Source organism: Limanda limanda, chromosome 14 (genome assembly GCF_963576545.1).
Source record: "Limanda limanda chromosome 14, fLimLim1.1, whole genome shotgun sequence".
NCBI lineage: Eukaryota > Metazoa > Chordata > Actinopteri > Pleuronectiformes > Pleuronectidae > Limanda > Limanda limanda.
Window position 1 is genome coordinate 22465707 of NC_083649.1, and position 15063 is coordinate 22480769.

The 15063-nt window shown below is 44.9% G+C and overlaps 1 protein-coding gene across 1 annotated transcript in view; it reads left to right on the plus strand.

Annotated features, from left to right (window-relative positions):
• The window catches only part of auts2a (activator of transcription and developmental regulator AUTS2 a), a 291838-nt gene that overhangs the window by 245992 nt on the left and 30783 nt on the right, over window positions 1-15063 (plus strand). The window contains exon 6 of the mRNA XM_061086071.1: window positions 14976-15024. Coding sequence (XP_060942054.1) covers window positions 14976-15024 — 49 coding nt within the window. The remainder of the gene's footprint in view (window positions 1-14975; window positions 15025-15063) is intronic.

The following is a 15063-nucleotide window of genomic DNA, read 5'->3' on the forward strand; positions in this document are numbered from 1 at the left end:
CTACATATAGATGAACTGTATGAATGTGTGTTTGAATGTGTGAATGGCAAAAAACTGTTCTGTAAAGTGCTTTGTGCTCATCAAGGCTACAAAAGTTCTGTGTAAATACAGACCATTTACTACCTCAGATTCTGTTGTTCTTACTCAGTTTTTTGTACCTATTGACCGTTTATTTCCTCTATTGGAATATTTATTGATTCAAAACATGATGTACTTGAAAAAAATAACAAAACTTCAGAGAATCATCAACTGACTCTGTAGTTCCCCTTAGGTTTATGGGGCCTTGGAACATCTTCCAGCTTACTGGTTGGGTTTTCGGCCCACAGCTGCAGTCTCACTGATCTCATAACAATGTTTCCACCAACAGGCAGATATTTTGAGTGAAGAATATCTAATAAACCCGGTGAACACTCCATGGGCAGTACCACGAGCACAGTTAGAATCTAATTGGATAATATATTAATAGAGTATTTAGCAGCCAAAAAGAGAGATGATTCCTTCGGGAGGTGGTGGAGACCAAAACTGAACTAAAGGGAGATTAATTATTGGACATTAATTTATTAGGTTACCAAACATGCAGGTACAGTAGGTCTAATCTTCTGTATTTGTCCATACAACAAATTTATGGACATCCATCAGTAAATAACCTTTCTCTCTGTTAAGGATAATGGTTAGAAGTAATCTAAAGATGCTTGTCTAGCCCTGGAGTGCTGTATTTGTTATGTTGGTGCCTCCAAAGGTCAAACACTGACTGATTGAAGTGTTTGACCTCCAACAATCGTTATCAAGATCAGCTGTGGATAAAGAGCTATAAAAGAATTGTAATTATCACCATTTTAGAAACGGTAATTATGGGCATCATTAGCATCCATCATTACGTTTAAGTGGGGCCACGGTCCAGGAAATGAGCGTTCATCCTGCTCTTTTTATCTGCTCGCATCCATCGCTTTCTCAGTGTAGTCAGAGGAAACATTAGAGGACATTTTGGAATCAGTGCCAACTGAAACAGGGTTGTCTAGTCTGCTTTTTCCCCACAAGCCCACAGCTCCCTTATTCATTTTTAACCAGATCTCACAAAAGGTTTTACCCTGCTGTGGTTCAAAACAGTCTGCAACGAGATCACTGATGTTCCCATTAGAATGAGTGGTTTTCTTCTTCTGTCAGCACAGCATAAAAGTATGGACGGTATGTAAATTTGTAGAATGAGGGTTGAAGGACAGTTCACAGCTTGTCTGAGGGAAGAGAAGAAGCTGGGCTTAACTGAAATGAGAGGAGCTGATGGAAGTAGGTTAGATTTAACAATCTCTGCTGATAGACGTCCACCTGCTATTCAGACTTTTTACAAGACAAAGCACGGCTTCAGCTGCAAAACAGCTAAAGTTTATTTTCAACAGTGTAACGGTGGAGTTGTTCACAGCCACAGCTTTCCCCTAGATGAATTAGTAATGCTAAAAGATTCCATTTCGTCTATCTAAATGTTGTGTGCAGCGTTCCGTCTGGTTAATATAAGGAGCCACTCAATTTTTCATGCCCACGCCAAGTGTAGCCTTCAATTTAACATGCGCTTTTAATCCTGGGAGTGCTAAATTGCTTTTTAATGTCGAGGAACATGGTGTTTTCGGAGTAACTCGTGAAAAATGCATCAGCGATATGCAGAGCAAATCAGGTCTAATGTTTTGTTGTTGTTTTTTTTAGGCTAAACTGAACAAAGCAACACCACAGCAAAGAGGAGTGAAACCAATATGTTGTTTTGACACATCTGTCACCTCAGGGGTCTCAGGAGGACACCTCCCGCAGGCGCTGACGGTGTGTGTGTTTGTGTGCAGCCAATGGTGTGATTAATTGCATGTCTCCTTTCACCCATGCTTGTTGTGTATACTCTCAGTGCGGCACACATGCAGATCACTATTTTATGGCTCTACATAGGACATGCTGCTTGGTATGATGCAAGATGGAACAAAAATGAGGGCAACCATGATCAATGTTAAGCTATTACAAATCCTGTCCATTTAATGCAATTGTATTTGTTTTAAGCCCGAGAATAATGAGGTTAATTCATTTGACAAACTAAATCCATGTTTCAGAACCAACTGGAACAGATGTAAGTGCACAACCCAGTGAGATTCCACTCTTCTTGATGACAGATTTGATCCTTCAGGGAATGGATGATACCAGTCTTGTACAGATCCAGAGACAATGTGAGAAAACCGCAGGAGATTATCCAGCTCATTGATGAGGCGCCCACTTAAAGCTCCCGCGATGTCAGTGTTGTTGTGAACGCATCTGACCGGTCGATCAACCACTGCATTGTTGTATTGAATAGAAAACTACGGAGAAAGAACCAACCCAATTGTGTGGACATCCTTTGCAGTTCAGGTCCTAAAAGGGTTAATGGTTTCTTACCTCAGGCAGTTCCCCACCATGTGAAGCCATGTTGGATCAGACACAATCCAGGCCACAAGTTCACAGGATATTTGTTATTTTATAACTTTATTTATGCAATAATTCAAAGGTGAAAGCACCTCTCATATCTCACAGCTAAACTGACTTTTGTTGCCGTACTTATACCTACTTTGGTTACAGCTGTACTTTGGGACACATATTTAATTCTAATTAATTGCTTTGATTATACATGGGATCAAATATTCCACACTTTACCCTTAAGAATTCTACAGTTTAAAATATGGGACGTTGACATAGTTTGGAATTATTTTAGATTTTAGATTTTTTGCACATGGGTGTACTCACTCACTATATGTGTGCCCCTCCATGAGTGAATTCATGACAAGTGTCAGGTGTTATTGTGCCTGGAGCGTTAGTGGATGGCAGGTGTTTGCAGGCGTCCCTGGCTCGGTTTGATTCCCCTACACACCAGAGGCTTTAGTGGACTCAGAGTCTGGACTCCATTGAACATGACTGAAATATGTTCCTGTAATATCCCTGGTCAGAGAATTTGTGAACCCAAACCAAATGACTTCCTCAGGGCCGGCCAACCAACCACCCTCTATTATCACGTTACAATGTGGCCATCGGACCAGACTAATCAGTAGACAGTGGCAGTGGAAAACATAGCCAATGCTGCCTCTAACAATTCCATATTGAGCTATATTGTCTCAGCTTTCAAACTAGCTTTAAAGAAAAACACAAATCATCTCAGACTAGACTGAGTAAGTATAGCTTCATATAGTGTAGTGACGTTTGTGTACGTACACAATAATATTCTTCATTTATTCACGAGTGGGATTACAAGTGAGAAAAGTCCTGTGTTTTATTGTTGAGTTTAGCTTCTGTGTTAAAATTATTATTATAGCACTTTTGTTCATTCAGCCTTTCACCAAACTGAATTATAAACGTCATCTACACAACAAATCATTTATCCCTGTGTCAGTGGCCCCAGCAAATCCAGAGGTGTGTGTGTGTGTGTGTGTGTGTGTGTGTGTGTGTGTGTGTGTGTGTGTGTGTGTGTGTGTGTGTGTGTGTGTGTGTGTGTGTGTGTGTGTGTGTGTGTGTGTGTGTGTGTGTGTGTGTGTGTGTGTGTGTGTGTGTGTGTGTTACCTGTGCATCCAGGCATGTGAGTTAGGGTCAAGCTGTGTGTGGTGGTTCAGCTTTCCCTGTGGATAAGCAACGCAGCCGGTCCCTGTTGACAGTGCAAATCCTCTTGTGTGTGTGTGTGTGTGTGTGTGTCAGAGAGAGAGTGAGCAGGCTGTCCCAGATCATCCTGTTGAAGCCTGGTGTTGGTAAACACAGTTCGTGGTAAGCTCAGCTGACACAGGCACTGATGATCGGGCTTAGCGCTGGCTGTTGCCTGGGTGGCCCTTGGCACTGACTGGTCCCGTGTTGTGCCCCCCCCCCCCCGGACACCAGGCTCCAAACACTGACAGAAAACAAAATATCCAAGTTACAAACTCTGGCACATACTTTGGTTTTTCCCGGTATCACTTTAATAGCAAAACCAAACTCTAAGGTGAATCGTTTAACACAATTAACTAAACACAAACAACACACAAAGTATCACAAACACTTTCAGAGGCAGAACACACTATATCTGTGCCCTGGGAGCCTGGGCCCACTCAAATAACCCCTGGGTGAATGTGCTGCTGTCAGGCCAGCAGGGCAGCCTCACAATGTGCACATTTAGGACCCTGAGCCTGACGGCGGTCCAGAGTTTGTGGAGGAAAGCGTGGAATGTGTCCCACAGGCAGATGCAGGCGCTCTCAAAGGCATCTCTATTACAGGCAGACAAGCAAGGCCTTATGTCGTGGTCACCAGCCTCAGAGACATTTCCAGACTGGGGCCCTGCGCCATGACAGCACGCGCCCTCGTGGAAATCTACTAGCCCACGATGTGCTCCACTTCCCTGCTGCAAACACACAATGTTCATGTGTGCAGATCTGATAACCGGGATTGTTTACTGCAAGCGCGGTGTAATAAGAGCTTCAGTGAGATCCTCAAAGTGATTCTGTTTGATGCGTTTGACGATTACGAACAGAAGTGGCGAGTGTGGCGAGTTCTGAAGTTCTTTCCTTTTGATGTCGTTGTACAGTTCTTGTGACATTTCTGTAAAGGCTACTGTCAAACCCAGTTTGCCTTAACTGGAGCTGAGCACCAGCAGCATGAGCTGGTGTCAGACATGACAGCAACGCTCAGGTCTGTCTGCAGCCGGTGGCCTTTTATCAATGATGACAGATTAAGAGCCCTGTGATCTTGTGAGGCACCAGGCACCAGCGTTGATTACCATCACTGCTGATAATGCTGCATGCTAATCATTGTAAACATCATGTTGTGGCTTTGACACACTTAGGCTTATCTGTAATTGGTGTAATTGTTACTAGCGTTTAACGAGATCTTCTTCCAGATACGCTCAGTGCCAAAAGGACTCGGGTTAGAGAGAGGCTCCCTCACATACGCCTCGCTGATGGGGGCATTAGATCAACACTAACTCGTCTCACTGTGCTATTAATGAAAAGCAGCCACGAGCCAGCGCGTTAATCCGATAAAAGGGGCTGTAGATGAGGGGGTCATGAAATATTTAAATATACAGGGCTTCAAAGCGGAAGAGGCCTCCCGTTCCTATCAACAGACAGACCCCCTGCAGTCCAGTCCTGGCCCCAGTCTGTGGCCCGCAACCAGCTCCACATGTAGGTCACAAACCACCAGCTCACTTTTCCTCTGTAGGGACGCCACCAGGGAAAGGAGCCGGTTCACAGATGAAACTGCTCCCATCTCCAAACACACACTCGCACATAGACACTCACACCAACAGTCTTCCTCTTGTTCAGCCGGTCTCCTGTGTTCTAGTGTTACACAGAGCGGGAGATGACGACGGGGTCAGGGAGGATATCTAAGCAGTGTCTCAGTGGACTCTGACATGTTAAAACACCCTGTCACATGATAGAGGCTCAGATCCTCGCACACTCACACACATAGAGCCGTCTAAACCACAGCCAAAAGGCCTCTTTCATACACAGAAACTGTGTTTACGAACTGAAACGACCTCCGTCTTCACAAGCATTTTGGCTCCGTATTAGTTTTAACACACCTGAAAATGCTTATCATGTGACCACTCGCATACATTGTAGGATAAGATACATTTATTCATCCCAAACACATGCACAGACACACTCATGCAATTGAGGGAAATTTGTACTCTGCTTTTTAACCCATCTGGTGCAGGACACACAGAGCAGTGGGCGCAGTAGGCAGCCATGTAGATGTTGGGGAAGTGAGGTGCCTTGCTCAGGGGCACTATACAGGGTAGGGAGAATCCTCTTTCATTTTTTAGACAGATCCAAGTGTTGTCCATCCAGGTTCGTCTTTTTGTTGTTTTTCCGTCCAGGTACGTTTTTTTTGTTGTTACTCCGTGGAGTCGAACCATAATCGAACCAGAGACCTTTCCTGCCCATAGTCCAAGTTTCTGCCACTTGTCCACCGCCTCTTGTGCATACGTGTCTCTTCAAACGAAGGATTTGTTTGTTAGTATCAGAAAGAGCTAGATTGCTTGACTAAAATCTCCTCTCCTACACATGCGAACAGTTGTTTCATTGTAGAATGCAGAATTTAACTGCACAACAGCTGTTAGCAAAGACAACAAGGACAGCATTGCTTGTAATTGATTATCCATGTTGTGTTATACTGATAGCCGTGGGTAATGTCGGTTGTGTTCTTCCGAAAGGGATTCATGTGATAGGAGTCTGACGAATCAGTGAAGGCTACATCTCGAACTAAAAGACCAAATCTGAAAGCTGTTGTAAGTGTTTACATCTTCGTTTCAAAACCTCTACGTTTTTGGCCCGTCTAGACCAAAACACAGCCCTGGAGTTCGCAAACTAAAACTGGGCCAGCGGGGATTCCAGACTCCCCAGTTTGGGTAGAGTGGAAGCCAGATGCACCCGTAGCAGAGTTGATGCTTTTTCAAAGTGAAACGTATTGTAGATGTAGCCTGTGATTCTTCTCTGGAGTGAACATCACCTGGGGCAACTGTCAACTACTGAAAGACCAGAACTATAAAAGAAACAATCAGCATTCTGGCCACATTTTCATTTTGACAGGTCACAGCTCATCTCTCCCGTCAGGTATCTTGTTCCATCTGTTTTTTTGTATCTCAAAGGGGCCTGAACTTCCCATGTCTCTCCTTCCCATCATTCAGCCCCCTGTGCAAGGGGCGGCTACTGTGGACAGAACAATGACCTTATTTAGCTCCGGACTTGCAAAATGCAATTAGAAACCTCTCAATGGCCAGCGGGGGCCGGGGGATAAGATGGAGGGAGCAAGAAAGACAGCTAGAGGCCCCAGCTCCGGCGCTGTGGAGCACCGAGAGAGGCTTGGAGAGGCTTGTTGAAGTGGAGCGCCGGGGTGTGTGTGTGTGTGTTTGTGTGTGTTTGGTTGGGGTGGGGGGGCGGGGTGGATGTGACTGGGGCTGTCTCTGTTGGTGCCTGACAGAATGGTCTTGACGGAGCGTGTCAGAGGTCTAATCCCTCAGACCATACTCCTCCAGCTGGGTGAATCACTCGGGGGGGTCTGCTAAGGGTCAGACAGGTTTTAATACAAGGCCTTAGTAGTGATTTCCTCAGTGCTTTCCTCTAGTCGTTCCTTTTTTAAGACACAGCAGGCGCTCTCCCCTCCTCCTTCACCCAGCTACCTCCCCATTCTTTCTCTCTCGTCCCCTCCTCCTTCACCCGGCTACCTCCCCGTTCTTTCTCTTTCGTCCCCTCCATCTTTTCTGTCTCTCCCCATCTCATCCTGTTTCATGTTCTACTCTGCTCTCTTCCTCTCTAGTTCCTCCTCCCTTAATCTCTCTGCCTCCCCTTGTTTCCTCGCTCCCACTGCGACGCCGAGAAGAAAGAAAGAAACAAAAAAGGGAAAATAATATCCCTGCCAGCGCAGTTGCTCTTGGTTAGTATTAAGTTGAGGCCTTGTGGGGGGCTCCAGCGCCACAGCTCTTTGGTTTTAGACGTCTGCTGGGTCTCTACAAATATAAAGGCATGCAGACTAGGGAGGAAAATGAAAGCTGGGGGTTCACCGTGCAGCGGGTTATCAGTGGTAGTTCTGTCTGGGATGTATTTCCACTGTAGAGCTTCAAAACAGGGGTGAAATTAAAAGAGGCTTATAGTTCTCCTTCTATTGCCAGTCGGATCAAATGACTCTACAGCTTCTTGATGTTATTCTGTGTTAATCAATGAATTTGACAAGCTGCACAGAATTGTGTTCACGGTGGTGCTTCTAAGTAGCCATTACAATGCAGCGCTGCAGAAATACATTCAAAGAAATGTACATGTTGTAGAGATGAAAGTGAAAATATTCAACTTGCAGTACAGAATTTTTGTTTCCCCCTCTGGCAGAGTCAGTAATTACACAAACCCTGCCAAATAGATAACCATAATGTGTTAGTACGGAGAAGTAAATGTAATTACTGCTTTTTTTTCAAATATTTTGAAGAAAACCCTTCCCTTCTTTCAGCGCACTCTGAGGCAAAGCCACAGCGGGTTGTCCTAGCTATCGATCACTTCTGTTTTGTAATTTTGCGTTTTAAAACTAAGTTTATTTTTTTGTCTGGAGTGACAGAAACTTTTCTTTACTTCCAATGTTTATCGCCAACAGTTGCTGTAGACTACTTCCTTTCCCGACCTACAGTTGCTGCCATGACGTAAAACGCATTGCCACATTGGTTGTGCATCACGAAAAAAGTCACCACAGACACCAGATTTATATCTGTGGTATACTATGAAATGCAGAGATTTACCTGACACTGATGGGCTTGATCAGCAATATGTGATCTTGTTTGGTGAGGGCTTGAATGTAACAGGCTCATTTATATGTTAAAGCCCTGTACTTCAGCTTTAAAATACAGCACATTAAAATTCAGATTCCACTCGTACATGCCTAATCTTTGTTCTCAAAGCTTTGACGATTCCATTTTTCCGGTTCATTAAATCTCTACATAAACAGTTAGTGACAGCTCTATAAATATGGATGCAGATTTGGCCTTTAAAATAATTTGGCTTGGGTTTGAGAATTAGTCCACTGACATTACATGAAAATGTGAAAGGTAAATCAAGCTAATATATATGATGGTCTGCTCAGTATACTCTGTGTGTGTGTGTGTGTGTGTGTGCGTGTGTGTGTGTGTGTGTGTGCATGCATTGGTGTTTTGAAGTGGGCAGCACGTATGTTTCTTTCTGTTAGAAAGGGAGGGAGTGACTGACTGGTCTGAAATTATCCACAGCGTCGCGGCCCACAGCCCACATTCCACGGCAATGTCTGTAATTTAGGCAAAAGGGTCTCTTATTTCTCTTGTGACTGAGCAGCGGTATGGTAAGCGTGTGTGTGTGTGTGTGTGTGTGTGTGTTGGGGAGGGGCTGCATTAGGGATGTAACTAAGGCTTTTGAAGCCCGGAAGGTTAAACCAATTTTCTTTTTCTGCATTGTTTTTTCCAAAGTGCTACCCACGGCAGTGACATTACACTGATGGCCAGCGGAGTAGGTTTTTTTTCTCCTGCTGACAGGCCCGCTCTTTCTGCGCCCACAATGTCAACTGGATCTGATTATTGCCTACCAGATGAAGATAATGTCTGCCATTGATCAGGCCATTTATCTTGAACTCTGCTGGCCCTGGCCTGCTTTCAGAGACCGCTGGGAGATAAGCGGATACAGATAAGCAGATAATGTAGTCTCTACAGGCTTTTAACAACCAGAAGAAATACTTTTTCTCCGCTGCTTCCCCAGCTGACATATGACGTAAGCTTCATATCTCTCTAGGCTCAGGAAGTTTTATTGTATCACAAAGATCTACAAAGGTATCGTTCATCGGATCAGATAGACTCTTTCATCCCTGCGTCCATAAATCTTCCTAAATGTTCCCTGAATGCCAATCAGGAAAAACAATACAACGCTGAGATTCATTTTTGGCATTGTTATTTACAGGTTTAATACTGAAAAGCTTGACTGTGCCAATGCAGATGGAATGTCTGAGGTCTTTAAATCTTCCATTCTCTCTGTCAGGATGTGTGATTGATGCAGTTCATAAGAAAAGACTGTCAGCTTTTCCAAAGGCTTTTTCCACTATGGTGTCCCAGTTTGTGTAGCGGCTCTTAATGCTGGGCACATTTGTCTTTGTCTCTGAGTGTGTGTTTGCATGCATAGCCGTGTGTCATCCCCACATTAATGTTAGCAATGAGTGACAGATTAATTTATGCCTGGCTACATGTCTGAGGAATTGGGAAGAAAGGGCCTGTCAGTGCTTTCTTGTCGAGGGGGGGTGTACAGATTAGAGCCAGTTGTCATTGACAACCCAGTGCAGGGTGCTGGGAGATATGGTCGGATGTATTGTCTGTAGGAATTTTTTTTAGAAAACTTAAAAAAAGACAAAACATCCTCACGTTGCTCTCGAAAGGCTTTTACTTATGTATAATTCTTACTTAAATGTATAACGTACATACTTTCTAGTGTTGAGGCAATGTGGGTTTGTCCAGACTGAAAACTCTCATGAAACACAAACCTTCATATCCTCCAGTTTCATATGGCAGCAGACTCATCATATTCTTTTTACTTATCTTCTACTCCTTTGTCTGTCTCAGGAATTACTGTATCTCTCTCTGACAGAGCTTTCAATATGAGGTGAATCTGTTTCCACAACACCCCCCACCTGAGATGACTGCTGTGCCGAGGTGGTAACAATAGTGTTGAGGATCATGAAGAAAAGTCTTCACAGCAGTCCTAGTTTGAATACATGAAACAGTTTTAGCCCCGGCCCTGTGAGGCAAAGACAGAGGCTGGAGTCAGCCTACAAGCATAATAAGAGCTTTTAACATATTCCACTTCCAGCACTCATGTTACAGTTATCAGTAATATTTTAAACGAGGGTAGATTTGTTGTAATGGCAGGAAGGCTCATAAAGGCGAGCCGGTCCCCTGGGATTGTAATCCAGAAGAGAGTTCCTGTAAAATTAAACCACGGTTGTGTTGGGGGGAGACAAACATGCCTCTGGTTTCTTTGAAGTGGAGATTCAGTCTCCAAAAAAAAGAATAAAAGATGACAAAATGTCAGTGTGAAGCTGATGGTCTAAAGACAGACCTTACGTGCCCAGACAGCAATTACTGAGATACATAGCATACACCCAGACATTGTGTTTGATCTCAGTGCTTCGTTCTCGAGCAAGGATGATGTTTTTCCGCAGTGAAACTGTGCAGGGTTCTCATTTTGTATGTGCATGTTAATCTCTGTCAGCATTTCATTTGAATTAAAAGTAATGTGTGGTGAGAGATCCGGACGCTGATTTATTTGGCAGCGTGACTGTAATCACAGACTTGTGGTCGCTCTCAAATCTGATAATGGCCATTTAAAAGAGAGAGAGCAGCGACTCGCTCACTGCTGCTGCCGCTGCAGCTGCACAGGCCCGGGAAAAGGACTGGTAGCCATTTTCTGACGGTGGGAGTCGTATAAATACATATCTTGAAGCCCGCCATGTCATGCGTTTGAAGCCAAACCAGGACTTGCTCTTGATGTTTCATCACTTCAAACATAAAACTCCTTGTGATCTAATTAGTTACCACAGTTAGTACATTTGCAACTCATTTTAGACAAGATGTACTGTTTCTGCATTACTCTGTTCTGTGGCATTGTAAAGATAAATCATTTCACAGTTGTTATCAGAGATGTTTTCCCACAGCCAGGAAGGCTCATAAAGGCGAGCCGGTCCCGGTAAGGCAGAGGTTAATTATTTCATTAGTTGAAGAGGTTCGGTGCACAATGCATACATCTGTGAATCACGTATGGATGCAGAGCAGGAGCCTGTAACTTGATGAGCACATGGTCCTGTAGGCTGCTCTTTCTCCCAGGCCCTTTGTGACCAAAGCCTTTATCCTCTGCAGCTCGACCAAGTGGCTGGACTTCAACCAGCAATCAGAGGCCAATCCTTCCCACCCCCTGATGGTACTTCACATTCTGAGTTCTGTATGCCATCAGTGGGTCTATGGACAGCCTTTCAACATATATGGACAATAATGTGTTTAATGTTAAAAGTGAACTTCTCACTGCAGCTTGGGGAAAGTGCACTTGTGTCAACTCTCATGTTTGAGCATATCCCATTTTCCATGACTCCATGTCTGCACGGCCGGTCCCAGGCAGCCAACTGAGCCCCGGTCCCTTCGTTACCGAGGGACAGATTAGCATCGCAGCTATGAGCTAAGTCTGTTTTCTGCTCCGTGGTTGCTTGGGCTGAGCTGGCAAGGAAATACTTTGCAATGTGACTCCATTGTAGATCTATTGACCTCCCAGCCAGTGGGTTAATGCTCATTAGACAAGCTATAGAATGCGAGGGTTTGCAGCTTTAGGAGGATTCTCCAGCAATGTCCAGCGTTATACGTCTTTTACACCAAAATTAGTGAGTTAATGTTTTTTTTTTAAACATGGCTGAATCCATCGAACAAAGGCAATTGACTCCTTTATGATTGCCAGGAATTTGTTTATCTGTTTTCCACAGTCTTATCTATGTTGGATGCCGCAAATGCACCAAAATTTGAGATGCTCTCTCATCTCAATCTTGCCAAATTAGCCGGTTTACCCAAATTTCTCATTTCCATCACTGTGGATCAGAGCCAGTGCAGATAAAAACGTGTGTCTACTGCAAAGTCAGTGGAAATACTCCCATTGCAGACAAAAGCCAAATGTTTGAAGGTGTTAGTGGGTAGTTGGACCAGTGGAAAATTCCCTTTAGATGAGGGACACAAGCAGGGAATGATAACTGCTGTTGCCTCTCAGGTAAATAGTACATTCAGGCTCACAGTGTGAATCTTAACAGGAAAGTGTCCCGACTTAATAAATCTGTGTGATCCTCGGCCCCAAACACTGGAAGGTTGCCTTGTGGAGCAAGAAGCTGAAATCTGACAGTTTCAGTGGGGCTGTTGAGTTGCCTTGGCAGACGTGCAACATGTCATGAGGGAAATCCTTCTAGGTCTTGGAAAAGTTATCCCATAATAATAAGCTTGGTCGTTGTGATTTATGTGAGTGGTGTGAGGCCGGAAGCTCGTTAAGTTCTCGGTCCGTCAGGGTGGGCCATGGAGAGCTCCCAGCTCGCACCGAAGGCTGAATGACTGTAAGTGCTTTTTATATGACTAGCTGACCTCCCTTCAGGCCAGTGCGGTGGGAGTTGATCCATCAGGAACACAGGAGGGGGGTGCATGCTGTTTATAAAGGAGCGTTTTGTTTTTCCTCCCTTCACGGTAGCGGCACCCTACTGGGAAATTCATTAGCGGCTGACATCACCTCACTCAGTACAGAGTGAAAGAAAGAATATCTTTCTGCCTCAGCTCTCCCCTCCCTACTCTCCCTCCTCTCCCTCCCTCACTCCTCTCCCTCTCTCTCTCCGTGGCTCCTTATCCTGCTCTGGTGCGCTGCTCTCTTCCCTTTTGCGCGCCTTTTACGCAAAAGGTACGCGCGCCGAGGTGCGCACCTGTGACCTCAAAGCTTTCCAGGGGGCCGAAAGCGCGAGTGTTTGTCTTGCGGAGGAGCAGCCGAGGTTGAATGATCCAAGTCCGCCTGTAAATCAGGAAGTGGGAGGACCCAGGCGTGGAGGCAGCAGCGCCAGCGCGCAGCCAGTCAGTCGCTGGATGAATGGGAGCTTGTCTGCTGCCCAGGAGCGGATGGGGAGAGGCTCTCGAGTGCCAACGACCGGGATCCGTCTCAGAGAGAAGGGCACACTGGCTCTGCAGCTGAACTCACAGCGGGCTCTCACCTGGTGAATCTCCAGTCACTGTCCCTGGCTCCACTGGGAGAACTGGCCGTGCGCTTTGGTGGATTGGTTTCCCTCCGTCGGACGCAGCGCTCTCTCTCTCTCTCTGCGCACCGATACGCACACACACACCCTCCCGGATCCTGCTGGTTTCCACTCACGGATATTTCCCGACAGGAGAATATATACGTGTCAAAACACCGCTGTGTTCCGGACAAGGAGAGGAAGGTGCACCGGGGGGTTTGGCTCTCGGCGCCTCGCTGCGGTCACAGGAGCTCTCCGTGGCCAGACGCATGGTTCCCTTTGTCCAGAAGGCGCAGTAGCTTTGTGAGCGGCTTTGGATTTTTTTTTTCTTTTTTTCTTGGAAAGGCTTCTCGTCTCTCCGCATGGCTGTGCTCGATTTAAACAGGAGTTGACTTCGCCGCCTCTTATGTGGATTACATGATTTGAAACGCAGAATGGGAAACGAGGCCACGTTTACCAGACCGAGAAAGTAATATCCTGACTTATTTGCCTTCTCGCTATCCGTGCCACATCTGAGGTATGCGCGCTGGTTTCCGATCCGTCCTAAAATCTAGCATGTATTTAACAGTGTGCGTAAGTGTGCTCGTGTGTGTGTATGTGTGTGGCACAACGCTCTTGAATGGGATTTTTTAAAACAGAAACCACTGGACCACCTCTCCTGCTGTCATTTATTCTGCTGCTTTCATTGTTTACATACTGTCAGCGCCGTGTTGATACCCGATCAATTACAATATTTCACCAATAAATCAGCCCTGGTGTAGAATAGCTGTTTAACTAGACTCTCCTGTCCTTGTTTCTTTCTCCTGCAGCCCAAATAACAGCCAGGCGACTATATACAAACACGAGCGTGCAGATACCCAGGCTGTCAGTGCACGCAGATTTTGAATATCCCTGTCATTAAGCTTCTATAAATCACAAGAAAACGTGTGAAAGCATAATGCCTTCACGTCATATGCGGCCCACAATTTAAAATTATGGAAATCCGAGACCAGTGAATCCACAAAGCCACTTATCAGAAATTCATTTTATTCAGAGAAACCTGCATCTGTCTCCCTCCCAGCTTTACGGGTGTTGTTCTGTCTCAGCAACTTGTACTTATTTGTTAATTCATTATAATTCTGCTAAATTTTATAACATACGCGGGTGATTTTTTCACCCGCGTATGTGTTTTATTATTTGTCAGATTCAGGTTTTTATTTCTAACACAGTGCTGCTGTCCGTGCTCCAGGAGAAAGGATGGGACTGATTTGTCACGGAGCAACAGTGCCATCAAGTGGCCTGAATATTAAGAGACACTTGTTTTTGCTTGAGTCTTCGTGCCCAGTGTTGGTTTTGTTGATGATGCTCAGGTGCCCCAGAGTTATTGTAGACATAATGTGTATGTGACAGGATGCAGACAGTGGATATGTCTTGGTCCTAAAAGAGATTAAATTTGATCTTGTCTTAGTAAAAAACAGAGACCCTCTGTTAAATACACACACTGTCAAAGATAATCACATCTAATACACCTTATCGGGGGGAGTTCAGGTATTTACTTTACAACGACAGCTTGGTGATTAAGGCATAATAGTCATTTAACATAACCAAGTAATGCCTGCTCAGTCGGCATTCTGAGACATGAAATGTTACCTAGGGCTCGGTGTGGACATTTTGGAGGGAAATTGGATTATATTCAGCTGTTGCAATTTGTGTGATATTTTGGCTCATTCCATTTTCCTCTCTTCCAGGTCTCCAATGCCGGCTCCGAGAAGTTTTTCAGCACAGCCGCAGTTAAAGGTACAGATATTATTTTATATATTCACCATTTACTGTGCT